The 14319-nt window shown below is 38.8% G+C and overlaps 1 protein-coding gene across 1 annotated transcript in view; it reads left to right on the forward strand.

Annotated features, from left to right (window-relative positions):
- The window catches only part of ascc3 (activating signal cointegrator 1 complex subunit 3), a 136195-nt gene that overhangs the window by 52055 nt on the left and 69821 nt on the right, over positions 1-14319 (forward strand). Inside the window, exon 11 of the mRNA XM_046400567.1 lies at positions 12095-12259. Coding sequence (XP_046256523.1) covers positions 12095-12259 — 165 coding nt within the window. The remainder of the gene's footprint in view (positions 1-12094; positions 12260-14319) is intronic.

The raw sequence follows: 14319 nt of genomic DNA on the forward strand, positions 1-14319 counted from the left end.
AGAGCCATCAGTGGCGCACTGCCTCAGCTTTACCACACCAACCACAGAATCGTAAATTCTAAAAATCCATCATAAAATGTTAATTCCTAAATTTTAAAGACAGCGTTGCTGTCACAGATACTGGTGAAGTGTCTTTGACAAGACTGGCAGGTTATTTCTGAGGCATTTTTCACTGCTGTATTACCACCAATAAACTCATGTAATATATGTGTGCATGTAATGTCTTGACAGAATTATTAACATTGTTGAAAGACACAAAGGCCATGAGAGCAACTGCACTCATTGCTGTGGGCACAGTTTTATCCACAGCAAGTGGCTGTAATACTAGTCTGGTCGGGATTTTATCGTTTTTTTAAGCTACTAGAATGTTTTGACCAATCAGTACATTGTGTCATTGAATTATAGAAATATAATTCAAAATATATAGCTACTAGAATGTTTTGACCAATCAGTATATTGTGTCATTGAATTATAGAAAGCTTAGCGTCTTTGGCTATCCTATGTTTTTTTTTCATAATGCATGTGAAATCCTCCAGTTAGGACTGTTTGTTGGTGGAGATGACTTTATACGTCAGAGTTATTTCCCAGTTTAAAGATTCAATAACAACACATAGACTGACTCTTTTTCCTAACGTTCCCTTAAATTTGGCTGTTAAAGGACTGTGAACAACCTGTACAGTGAGCAGTACATTATTCACTGTTAAAGCAACCTTGTTGTTTGTGCTTTCGATATATAGCTTTTAGATGCCTGGCCAAGGGATGGATAATACATCTATTAAATCTATATTGTAATATGATAGTAGATATCCTCCTATTATCATGATACAATGTATAGGCAAAGCACTGAGACAACTGACCGTTACACCAACGGGGACTTTGGTGCCATTGCTTTCTAATTGCGTGGACATTGATGTGGAATTCATCCCTCCTTTGCAACTGTGGCAGCTTCTGCTCTTCTGGAAAGGCTTTCTGTGGAATTTTGGAGTGTTTCTGTAGGGGTTTTTTTGCCCATTCATGCAGTGGAGCGTTTGTGAGGTTGGGCACTGATGTTGGACGAAAAGGCCTGGCTTGTGGTTTCCATTGTGGTTTGTCTCGGGGGTGTTTGATGAAGTTGAGGTCGGGGCTCTGTGTGAGCCAGTCGAGTTGTTCTGCATGACTCACCGGGCCATGTCTTTGTGGACCTGGCTTTGTGTGCTGGGGCGCAGTTGTGCTGGGGTGGAGAGGGGCCTTCCCCTGGATGTAGCCAAAAAGTTGGAAGCATAGCATTGTCCAAAATGTGTTGGTATGCTGCACTAAGACTTCCTTTCACCGGAAGTAAGGGGCTGAGCCCAACCCTTCAGAAAAACAAACCCATACCACACCTGAATTCAGTAATAAAGAGGTGTGTTCAAATTCTCATGTCCATATAGCGCATGCCATAAGTGTTGTCTTTTCCTGATTCTAAAGGCAGCATTTCTGTAGTGATGTAATTTTCTGAACTTTACAGGCTGTTGTAACGGTTCTGATATTTGCCTTTACCTACTTAATTATATCCACATTATTGGTGATAATTTTTCAAAATACGTTTCAAAATATTGTTATATTTGAATTTGTCCATTTTATAGTTGATTCTTATTAATTATTTATTTATTTAGCGCACTGTTTAATCATACCAGTAATACAGCTGATAAGGAAAGTAGTCAGATACCTTAAATTTTCCACATTATGTAGAAATTCAGATATTTTTAGCCCCCCCAAAGTTTCATGTTCAAAGCAGCACTTTTGACTACATTTAGTAGTAGTTCCCATGGTTACAGTCTAAGACAAAATCAGACATTCACTTTTGATGTGAGAGCTGTTGGAGTGGTAGTGGTAGTAAGGCTTCTATCGTAATGAGAAAGGCAAACTGGGCAGGGAACAGAGACTGGAGAAATAAGTTGTGCTCCTGCATTTCTAACATCCTGAAGGTTTGAAATGTGACAGTTTCTAAACACGCCGGAGCAGTTTATTTTTTGACACAAGAGATGTCCTGTCATGTTATTAACCTTCAGTCGGTAGAAAGGTCCAGCAGCACCTTCTTAGGTTATCCCTTTACTAGGTGGTTCTTATAAATGACTACACTAAAAAGTATTCCACCTGTGTTCATCAGTTTTTAGAATAGTAATAATTACTCACCCACAGGTCTGGATGCACACATGCAACTGTGTTCCCTGAAAAAAGTTCCTGTTGTTGTCTGAGTTACTAGCAGCTTTTCTGTTTTTGGTTGTTTTTTTTTTTTCAGTTTGCAGCAATTATCCATGTATTTATTTTTTTCCCCAAATGCGTTTGTCAAATTTCTAAAGATGTTTTCTTAATTTGCTTGTGTTTAGTCAATTTGCATGTGTTTTCGTGAGCAGTGTGTTGAGTTCTCAGGACCGCTGTAGACTGACCTATAAAAAATAATTGGGCTTTTACTTAAGTTGTTTATTATACATGGGCAGTGATCCTGCAGGAATCATTCCACTAAGTGGGCCAACATAGTTCCATGGTATTTTTTGTTTCTAAATAGAAATTCCCAAGCACTCTTTAACAATATGCCCTTTAGATAAGCAGTCAATTTGATGAGAATAATTTTGTCAATGACAAAATTAGCCAATTATGTTCAGTTGTTGAGTTCAGTTTGTCAGTGAGTGAGATGTTTTGTATCTGAGTAATGAATGGGTTGTAGTTGAAGAACTGAGATGTAGTACTTTTTTTTTTTTTTTTTTGGTGGTTTTTACTGATGGAATATGTGAATTCAACCTCATGTATCTTTGAGAGAATCCCACACATGCCAGTTTCCTTCTCTGATGTAGGAAGATGGTAAGCCTAAAGAAAAGTGGATGAAAGCTGCAGGTTGTGCATATATTTGGTGAGAGTAGCTGGCTCCTCCAGCTCAGAGGGAAGCGGAGGTTGGTAGATCCAGGCTGAAAAACTGAACTAGCAGAATGAAAAGATTGACAAAAAAAAAAAAATGCATATCTGGCAAATCCAAAAGAGTTGGATTTCAGAGATTGTGCTGCTTAGAGTTAAAATTATAAGCCTTGTGGGACTTAAAAATACAGAAAAGGTTGGGGTTCGGTGTGTGTAGGGGGTGGTGGTTGCGGGAGGCGGGGTTTATTCATAGGAAATGAGGCCAATTCAAGTTAATCTGAAGGTGTATTAGCGTTGCTTTTTATCAGGTCACGTTAGAGGATTCCACAGAGAATGGTTTGTCACATTCACTGCAGCTCTGTGGCACTTTCACTTAGACTTGCTCACTTCCTCTCCCATCCATCCAATCTGACTTTGTTAGTGTCAGTACATTTACAAGTTATCATGCCTTCACTCTACTTTCTATGAAAACCACATCTATAGTCTGTTACGGGGGCATTCACAGTGAATTGTAATGTATTCATAATGCTTTATAACTCTCTCTTCTTCCCTCTGATGCATTATATTGACATTCATAAAACATAAACAAGAGGCTTATAATACATTATGACTACCCATACTCACATCAACAATCAACTGCATTAAGAACTCACGGTATGCTTGTTAATGCTTATGAATCACTTGTTCAGTTTTCAATTCAGTTCACTTTATTTATATAGCAACAATTACAGTAGAGGAGCTGGATGCAGCATCGATTCTTTTAAATTCACGCTAAAGCATTCACTTAATCCATACACTAATTATTCATGATGCTGACAATTATAGCACACTATGAGTCTTTACTACACTTGACTGTTGAGGTATGTATGGGTGAGTGTAGGTAGTCATAATGTACTACAAGCCCCATCACTCAACCTCTAGTTTGTAACTAGTCAACAGCATTATGAATGTGTTGTAAGACACTATGAACGCCTCCAATCACGTACAATAAATGCGGTCTTTATAGAAAGTGTTCCCATCGCACCCTTTTGATGTGTACTGAGGCTTCTGGCACGACTTCAACCATTTGCAAGCTGTAGACAGGAAAACAGTCATAAAGGATCCAAACCCTTGCAACTGGAAATAATATCAGTTTATCTGTTGTTAGACTCATTTTATTAGACACATTTCATTTCCTGGGCCTTCAGTAGGGTCATTATGCAATACTTTACAAAGAGCAATTAAATGAAACAAGTATGATATGACACAGTGATGAGTGAGTTATTTATATGAGAATGTTGCTTTATTACAGTCAGACATGAGCAGAGGTACAAGGGGCATGTGCAGTGATGGATATAGGTGACATCACATGTAGTAATCTCAGACTTTCTCAGTACATATGAGTAAGTACTCAGAGTAAGTAAGTGATTAAATACTTTATATTTTTATACATGTCTGTGTTAGCATTGATAGCTTGAATCTTTTTTGGAGATTGGATTGGATATGTGGCATAAGTTTGTTTGAACAGGCTACCACGGACCTGCTTCGCATTCCTACCTGTCTATTTATTTATTTGTGATTTAAAAATGTTCCGATATTTAGCTAATTGGGAGTGCTGTTTTCATGACTGAACAAAGGACACGCATACACACAATTGTACATGACCTCGCTGCATTGAGAAGGTTTGCATTGCATTTTGTCTGGATAAGCCGTAAGCTGTTCACATATCGCAATCCAGTTAATGTCTTTCTCTTAACGTCCCCACTCCATCTTCCTCCCACCGACCTCTTCCTCCCACATCCTCCTCTTTCCATGATTGCGATAGTTACCATGGAAACAGATAGGGTTTGGAGGGATGCTGCCATGTGGATGCCAGTGTGCGGGTGGGTGGCATCCTGGGACTTCCAGGCCCTATTCCCTCTCTGTCCAGAGAGGGAATATCAGTTAATGACATCCAAGACAGATATACCTCACAGCCAGACAGTTTTCTTGTTAGAGGGAGGATGTCAGGAGTGCCTCAATATTTCTTGGCAAAATAAAGGCACATGCAGAGAAATTGAAATAGCTGCTAATGTGTTTTGGCCAGTTTTGCCCTCAAAATATTTTAAAAAATGACCATATCAAACAAAAATGCTGACAGACAGTGTAGAGTCAAAAGCCATAAAGGTAAGCTTACATACAGTCTGTGTTGAGTCATGGCATAGACTCTAAAGGTCCAGAATATTTGATTTGATATTTTATTTCTGTTTCATTTAGTTGATCACTTGTCAAACAAGCTCACAGCTACATCAGTAATTAGTAGCTTTAAGTGACACAAGTTAGCGAGGTGTTGTGCACGGCTGCTCACGTCTGTGCTGACCCTGCCGCTGACCTAAAGGGCCATCACTCCCACTTCCACCCACTACATAAATTAACATAACAAGTGTTTAACTTAAAGGGAAATTTGGCTATACATGAAAATGTTCAGCGTTGCCTTTATGGTTTCAAAGCAAACAGTCTGAAAAGATGTGATAAATAGGAAAGTACTGCTCTCAAGATACCAATTTTTGCTCTTAAACAACCTCATTTAAATGAGATTCTCCATGACCCTCTTGATTTTGTAGCATTAGGGTCCGCTAACTATATACATACCAATGAGTGATATTAGCTAAGGCTAGCCAGTATTACTGGTAGTGTTGAGATGGCAATGATAAATATATGAACGTTTAGTTTGTTAGTATCCTCGTTAGCTACAGCATTGCAGGAGCTGTTGCCATGGTCCACAAAAGCTCTTCATTATGAATGCACCAAAACAACACACAACAACACGTTAAATAAGTCCACCAAATTTACATAATATTACAATAAAAAGGACAAGACTAAGACATATGTGCAGACAAGACAAGCTACTAACAGTACAATAAAGATATATACAATACAGTGACTTCATACATTGAGATTAACCATCAGTGGCGGGTAAAATTCCATGAAATATTTTTCTTTATAGTTTACCGATACCCCAGTCACACTGCTAAAATTACTCTCATGTAAACCCTCTAGTGTTCAGAGAAATAAACTATGTACAAGTACATCATCAAAAGGCATTTACTTGTACTGGTACTGGTACATTTACTCAGCCACAGTATGTTTTATATGCAAAAGTACCTCACTGTCTCACAGCTGAATGAAAATTAAGTTTATGATAAAGAAGCTGAAGCTGTGGTTAGATTGCATGAACAACAACAAAACAGAGGTCTTTTTTTTGTGTGTGTGTATGCAAATCAACTCAGTGTGACAGACAATGTCAGACTTGACGTAACAACACTGAGATGGCTGCACAACTACACGAGTACTTCCCTGATTTGTCAGACAGTTTGTTATCAGTTATCGGACTGCTACCTTACTGGCATCCGAAGAGCCTCATTGAAGTCGGAACAAGTGGATCCATGAAAATTGAATGCAATCTGAAGCCTCTGGTGGATTTCTGAATCCTCACACAGAGTACCCTGCACTGGCCAATCATGCTGTTAAGACTTTGATGCCCTTTGTTGCTACATATTTATGTGACAGTGAGTTCTCAGCTCTGACAAGCATGAAAACAAAATACAGCCACAGACTAAATGTGGAAAAACATTTAAGACTCAGACCTTCTCAGAATCAGCACTGATGTTATGGGCATCTTCTCAAGCATACCCATCTCATTAACCTGGGGTGAGTATTTAAGTGGAATTTGTGCACAGTAAGTTGAAAATACCAAATGGACAAATTAATGAGCACAAATAACATAATTCATGCACACAAGTTAAGAAGAGGGCATGACTCACTAATTATTGTGCACAAAATGTTTCTAGAGCATAAATTTGGTAAATTGTACACACCAGTTATTGATAATAAGAGAACAACTAACTAATTTGTAATGTGTAATTTTAAAGAAAAAAAGATAGCAAACATGTGACATTTGCTGGGTACAAATACACCCTGCTAATTGACATTCTGTCTGCTAATATCACCTTTGGAACTTTTCTACTTGCATGAAACAAATTTACTTCAGAAGTAGTGTGAAGTGTATTCCTGCCAAATATGAAAAATCATGAATATGAAAAATCTGAAACTTGTGTAAATGTGCATGTGCACATATGTGAAAATGAATCTGCCTTGATAAATGCCAAGCGTTAAAATCCATCTCCATAAGATATCTGACTAATCATAATGTAACAAGCTTTCCGGTAGAGGCTGCAGGAAATGTCAGTGGTGTCTCCCATATGCTGAGCAGGTCTCAGTTGAAGAATTAACAAGGGAGAAAGCAGACATTCATCTACATACCTGCCAGGCAGTGGCAGTAATGTAAAAAATGTCTGACATAACTTTCTATGTCTTCCACATCAAAATACTGTGAAGCCTGATAATAAATCATCCGTGCAGTTCCTGCCTGAGTCCAGTGCTGTGTTCAGTAATCTAGCCTTTGAAAAAATAAATTTGATAAGAAGCCATTTGTTGTTTGTGAAAGATTAACAAATTAATTGACATGTAAATATTTATTATTTATAATGTTACTGTAGAGGCATTAGTTTACTTTTAAAATTGTCTTTAACTGAGTTTTTATTGGTCAGGTTCAATCCAAAGGCCCACGCCTACCTGCCTATGAAGGCTCGCAAACCTCATGCCCACTTTCTCTTTGAGTTTCTCTGTACTTTTATAGAGTCTACAATTTAAAGTATTGTGAAGTATATACCACAAATGTTTATTTGAAGGCACTTATTTTTTGAGATATGTTTTGTTTTGTTTTGTTTTTGGTGTGGTTTACAGTGAGCCACAAATCAACAGGAGAATACAGGGAACAACTCAGGTCTGAAGTCCTGTCAAAGAGCACATTTGATCTCTTTGTGGCCTGGTGGTCTCACAGACCTGACAGCATCACAGTGAGCATTTCAGGCGTGCCACAGTAACTGTGTGACCCTAGGAGGTATTTGGGTCTGAAAAGTGTAGCCAGTGCGGAAATACCTTAAATCTGCATTCTTTCTTATGGCCATTAGGGGGTGATTCCACTCACGTTAAAATGCATTTAAATTTTTAGTTAGCAAATCTTAGCAAAATCTCCAATACAGCCCGCTTAATGTCTAGTAGCTTTAGTAAATTATGTTTCCATTTTAAGTAAAATAGATTATAAAGCAGTGTATACTTTATCGTGAAGCTACGTTGTGATTGACAGTTTGCTACCACCGGCTATCCATAAGTTTGAAAAGGGAGAAACTAACGCTTGTACCGAGTTCCCCTAGCGCGGGTTCTGTCTTTCCGGTGCTTGAATGAGATTTAGATGAGATAATAATTTTAACCAATCTGACTCTCAGTTTAGAAAATATCTACTAGGTTGAAATTAACCATTTACCATTATCAGTATCACACCTCCTAAGAACCAGGTTATGTCCAACAGAGCTAAATCTGGTTAAATAGTTCAGGAATAGGACATTTAGGGCTAAAGCTTTCCGACAAGCTATGAAACATGGGAAATAGCCCGGACCCTGGGTTGAGATGTTCAGCGGTCCAGAACTTAGCCTACGCTAGCGGCTACAGAACATGACACTCAATCTTTTCTATTTTCCTCAGAGGTTAAGAGCATGGTAAAGTACCCATTGATCACTCACTATATAACTATAAAGTCTAGAAACTCAAAGAATCTCAAAGTCCAGACCTCTACAGGCATAATTTGATTAGGTCATCTGCCGCAGGCATAATACAGGACAAGCAGGGGCATCTGGCATGTGATGACATCTTTCCATCCAACCTTGCAAAGTGAATCTGATGTGTTTCTTTGACAGAAAACTCTACTTTCCAAGTCTTTTCTTGTAGTTTTATGACCTCTCATCTCAGAGTTTGTTTTTCTTACATACTTTATCTTTTATTTGCTTATTTTTTCTTTTTCATTTTTAATGAGCATAATAATATATGAAAATATGAAAAAAGAATCAGGCCAAGAACCTGTTGACTGCAACCATCAGCTTCTCATTTCAAACACCGCCGTGCTTCCGTTTCACAATTGAGTCAATGCAAATGTGATTATCAGAGGATATTTGCATTAAGTTGCATAAAGAACCTTTCTCAGCTAACCCAGATCACACAGCTGGGTGACTTTTGAGTTCTCAGAGGTGATGCATGGTAATGTGATGTGTGGTTAATGTGATCGCAAGCAGGGACAGGTTCTGAAAATTCACTGTTGGATGTTCAAGGACAATTTCACTTCCAGCGTTTGAAAAGGCAAGGCATAAGCTGCAACATATACTGCTGTTGTCACTAAGCCTGTGAATATTCTCATTCATCCAGGTCATGCTTATCTCAAGGAAATTCAATCGAATGTAACTGGACTTAGTTATTTGTCTTTGAAGACGTTTCACCTCTCATCCAAGAGGCTTCATCAGTTCATGCTCGCTTGACTAGGCTGGAACTAGCTCTGATGAAGCCTCTTGGATGAGAGGTGAAACGTCTTCAAAGACAAATAACTAAGTCCAGTTACATTCGATTGAATTTCCTTGAGATATGCTGTTGTCACTGTTGACACTGGTATGTTTGGTCCTTGAATGGAGTGGTGGCATCTGCTTGTAGCTGCAGAAACACTGTTAGTACATCCATCCATCCATTTTCTATACCGCTTATCCGTCAGGGTCGCGGGGGAGCTGGAGCCTATCCCAGCTGACTACGGGCGAGAGGCGGGGTACACCCTGGACTGGTCGCCAGTCAATCGCAGGGCCAACACACAAAGAGAGACAACCACACACTCTCACACTCACACCTAGGGGCAATTTAGAGTAGCCAATTAACCTAATGTGCATGTTTTTGGTATTGTGGGAGGAAGCCGGAGTACCTGGAGAAAACCCACGCAGGCACAGGGAGAACATGCAAACTCCACATAGAAGGACCCAGACCGGGATTCGAACCTGGAACCCTCTTGCTATGAGGCGACAGTGCTAACCACTGCACCACTGCCCACTGTTAGTACATTTTTAAATTAAACCAAAAAAGAGACTTGGATGTGATGGTACATCTATATCAGTTTTTCTCTAGAGGCTGATTTTTATCACTCACTGAAGTGAGCAGTTTGTGTAGTAGGAAATCAATCCAAAAAACTTTTGGCATGCGTTCTAAAAAAAAAATAAATAAAAAGTAACCACCAACATGATTTAACCAAAACTTCATGCACTCTCGTTTATTGAATTATATCCACATTTTATTCTGCCTGGTGCTCTTCAGTTTAGCAATGAATTCACAAAGAAAGCAATTCTTACAGGCTATTAAGGTTTTTTTAAATCAGGTTTTTGAGCCAGTTTATGGAATAAATTGTCATCTTTATGAAATATTTCTGAATCTTTTGTGGAATGCTAAGACTCAGTGGATTTAGGTGATTGATTTCAGTCTTGCTGCGATCTATGGATAAACAGGCTAAATAAAACATTCAGCCAAACATTGTTATGTTTTCTCTGCAGCTCCTTGTGTGTATTTGCGAGATAATTAAGAAAGCCCTTTAGCCTGTGCTCCATTTGCCAGAGCCTCCATTTAGATTAACCAGTAGCTCCAATTAGTAGCAGACGCTTCCTTTTCTGTGAGCGCGCCAGCCTCTAATGGCTGGATAGATTGATTTAAATGCAAACTAGAGAGGATTTAATGAACTGCTTTTACAGAAAGAGTTTAATAGGAATTTGCACACCCACGGACAGGTTGCGAAACAGTTCACAGACCATTAATTATCCATTGTAGTGTTTTTCTTGAAACTAGAGAACAATTGCACTGGAATTCCAAGCATGAAGCAACACATGAAGTCTATGTCTGTTGACATTGGATACAGGTGGGATGTGATGATGCTGTGGAATATAATAAGACTAAGAAGAATTCCAAAATAAATATAGAGCGGAATGTTGATCATATGGCATAAGACACCATTTACTCACTGTAACACTGTGGGTCTGCAGGACTAATGCAACTTAGAGCAGAAGCTGTGAGTAATGTTATACATCTGTTGTATTATGGTGTTATGATTAAGGTGCTTCTATCTGCATTGTAATGAGTTGCGGAGATACAGGCAATTGGGCACTGATGAGCCATGAATCTGACATAGTATTCTGGAGGGATTTCAGTAGTGTTTCTCTGGGTTTTACACTGTGTGTCATTCAGTTAAATGAGCAGGAAATTGTGGAGAAAATTTACCTCAGCAGTAACTTCTAAAATAACCTCAATGTTTTTGATGAATTCATATAGAATTGGATATACATGAAGTCCTGGCAAAGAATAGTGTTACTGGTCCTGATGTACTTTTCAACAATTGAATTGGGTGTTGATTGGGTATTTATGTTGGACTTCCATAAAGTACCAAGAGACAGAAAAGAAAAAAAAATCCTAAGACCACCGCCACACACACAAAAAGCCATAAAAAGAAGAAAAATCAAGTGGGCTAGCAATATGTGTTGTGTCACCGTCAGCTGTGTTATTATTATTATTGTTAGATGCTTGCTTCTAGGAAATAATGAGCTGAAGTTGTTATGGGCTGGGTGAGAGGCTGATACACAGCAGTCAAAGTTACATTCACTTTGTTCCTTTGATTTTGTGGTCACTTCAGAAAATTCCATTTTGTGTCCCTGCATCCGAGGAAACGTTAGCTGGCTAACAGAAACGTGTTAGTCTCTCGACTACCTGACGATCTGTGGTGATTAGCGTGGTAGTACTCAAACCTGATTAGTCACTGACCTTATGCAATTTAATTTACTGTTTTTTTATTTATGTGTTTTTAGTTATGCTATATGAACCTGAACTAACTTTGTAAATCAGCGCTCGCAAAATGAATTTAAATCTCATCACTTGACTGTTGTACTGCTTTCATGGCCCACTAGAGGGCGCTCTGAGCAGTGGGTTTTTATGGTTGGTTGTGCTTTTTTTTTTTTTTTTTTAAGATAAACTTGATCATTGTTTATTTGTTTGCCACATACATGCTGATATGGTTGTGCCATCATAATAAATGGTAAGAAACACATCAACGTTAGCGTTCCACAACAAATTACCTCAATTTCAGTGCCTTTTTAATGACAAATGTACTACTGGGAAATACTGATTAATCAGGCATAGGGGAGCTGTATATTAAGGAACACCAGACATTTCTTAAAGTGTCTTTTCATCATAATGCCCACGAACATTTCTTCTATACCTTTTGTTGTTGTTGTTGTTGTGATCACAAACGTTCTGTATCGAGTTGTACTGAATTGGTGTTCTAAATGTTGCTTTGAAGATGTTGGTGACGACTCCAGAGAAGTGGGACGTTGTGACCAGGAAGAGTGTGGGAGACGTGGCTCTGTCCCAGATTGTGCGTCTCCTGATCTTGGATGAAGTTCACCTTCTCCATGAAGACAGAGGACCAGTGCTGGAGAGCCTGGTGGCCAGGACCCTCAGACAGGTTAGTCCTTTTCCCTCTCCCAACAGAATGTTTGAACTGTTCATGTCTCTCCCCTCAGCTTACACCGTCCTCTTTTGAAATTGTTTTGACTCAGACTGACAATCAGACAGATTGTCAGTTTAGATTGTAAACGTCTTTTAAATGATTGAACATTCTCTAGCTAAGGAAAAAAAAAATAAATCAGATAAAGCTTGCCATTGTTATTGATTTTTCTTTAACAAGCTCTAGATGAGTGTTTTGTACTTGCCAAAAATCCAGTAGTTGCAGCACCTTCAGAAATATTTAGAAGATGCTGTGTATAAACATAAAGCTGCCTTACTTCGTTGGCACTCTGACAAGTTAATTTAAATTAATGTAAAATCATTCTGTTTGAGAGAAAGCTCCAAATACAGTATATAGAAAGCATAAAGAAATGTTATTTCACAGTCTTTTCTACCTTCAGTGCCTTTGTGAGGTCTGCTTTGAACATTCTGTCCATGGCAATTACAACTACAGCCATTGGACACAAGTGTCCCATAAAGAATATTCCTTAAAATAATACATTTCTTCAGTCTCAAACATAGTTGTCTATACATCAGACCCATACTTTTTCAGCTTCCTGTACTTCACCTGAGTATTTTGTTTTCTGCCACTTTATACATCCAAAACATTTTGGAGGCAAATGTTGTTTTCTTTTTTCTTTTTGTTTCCTTTTTTCCCCCACTAGTGTTATTTGATAACTTTAGTTACTACTTACTCTACAGGTTCATAATATTAATACAAAATATGAAAATTATTATATATTACTTATATTATAAAGGATGATTTTAAATTGATTTATTTTATTGGCAAATCAGACAGAAAAGAAGAAAGCACTATCAAATAATCAGAAAAATGCTGAATATTGGATCCAGTAATTGGCCAGGCTGATAACTGGTCTATCGTAAGTTATGTTACAGACAGAACTGCCCACATGATTGTGTGGCTGTTCCTAAATTGTATGCTCAGCCTCCAGCGGTCCTCAGACTGATTAGTGCCTTCACTCCGGAGCTGATGTAGATGGAACTAAACCTTGAGTGAGACACTTTATGATAAGAGTCTTGTGTTAAAATTATTTGCTTCGTGTTTTTTTTTTTTCTTCCTCTTCTTCACATCCAGAAGGAAAACTCAGCTTTCTCCTCTCATCGAAGTCGTTAATGCTGACACAAAGGAGAGGCATTGCCCATCGATTAGCCCCTAGGGTCAGCCAATTGTGCTCCTCATTAAAGCGCCTGATTAATCTGTGCTGTAGTCTGTCACACTCAGATTACTCTATTTCACCATCCTTTATTTACCCACCACGTTGGCTGGTAGAAAATTCACTCATCGCTACGCAGAATCTCCCGCATTTGGACACTTATTTTTTTTCCCACCTGGTATATTTCTGCAAAGTTGCTCTTTCCACTCACTTAAGGCGTGAGAAACAACATTTCAAAACCACAAGCGAACAGAGAAAAGAGAGAGGGAGAGACGGTACGGCACCTCGTCTCATCGTCTCCCTGCTGCAGTAGGGAACGTCATGCGCCGATCATTTAACCACGATGTCCACAGCTCCTCTCTTTAGCCTGTTAAACACCCTACTCAGGACTGCCACGCCATCCACACAGGGAGAGGAGAGCCAGAGAGGGAGACGCAGCACGTGTAAAGAGGCAGTTGAGATGAGCAATCAGTTAAACTAAGGACATATATGTTATTTGCGGACTATAAGGCGCATTAAGCGAATAAGTCAAACTCTATTGAACTCATCCACAATAACTCTCAACACTGTTGTCAGTTGTAACACATAAAATATAAAACAATGTACTCACTTTTTCAGTTCATTAGTTCTCTCGCAGCTGCTCTATTCCCATGTTCTACTACGTGACTGATAGCCTTGAGTTTGAAATCCGCTTCGTAAGCATGGCCATTTTGGGGTAATATTATGTTGACACGCAGTACGTATTACTCTGCGAGGCTCCTGACTACGGTAGCCGTAATGTTCCGACATTCCATCAAACGGTGCGACTTTGTAGCTTACCAAAGTCGTACTGAAACCTTTTGGC

Source organism: Scatophagus argus, chromosome 9, assembly GCF_020382885.2.
Source record: "Scatophagus argus isolate fScaArg1 chromosome 9, fScaArg1.pri, whole genome shotgun sequence".
NCBI classification, from domain to species: Eukaryota; Metazoa; Chordata; class Actinopteri; family Scatophagidae; genus Scatophagus; species Scatophagus argus.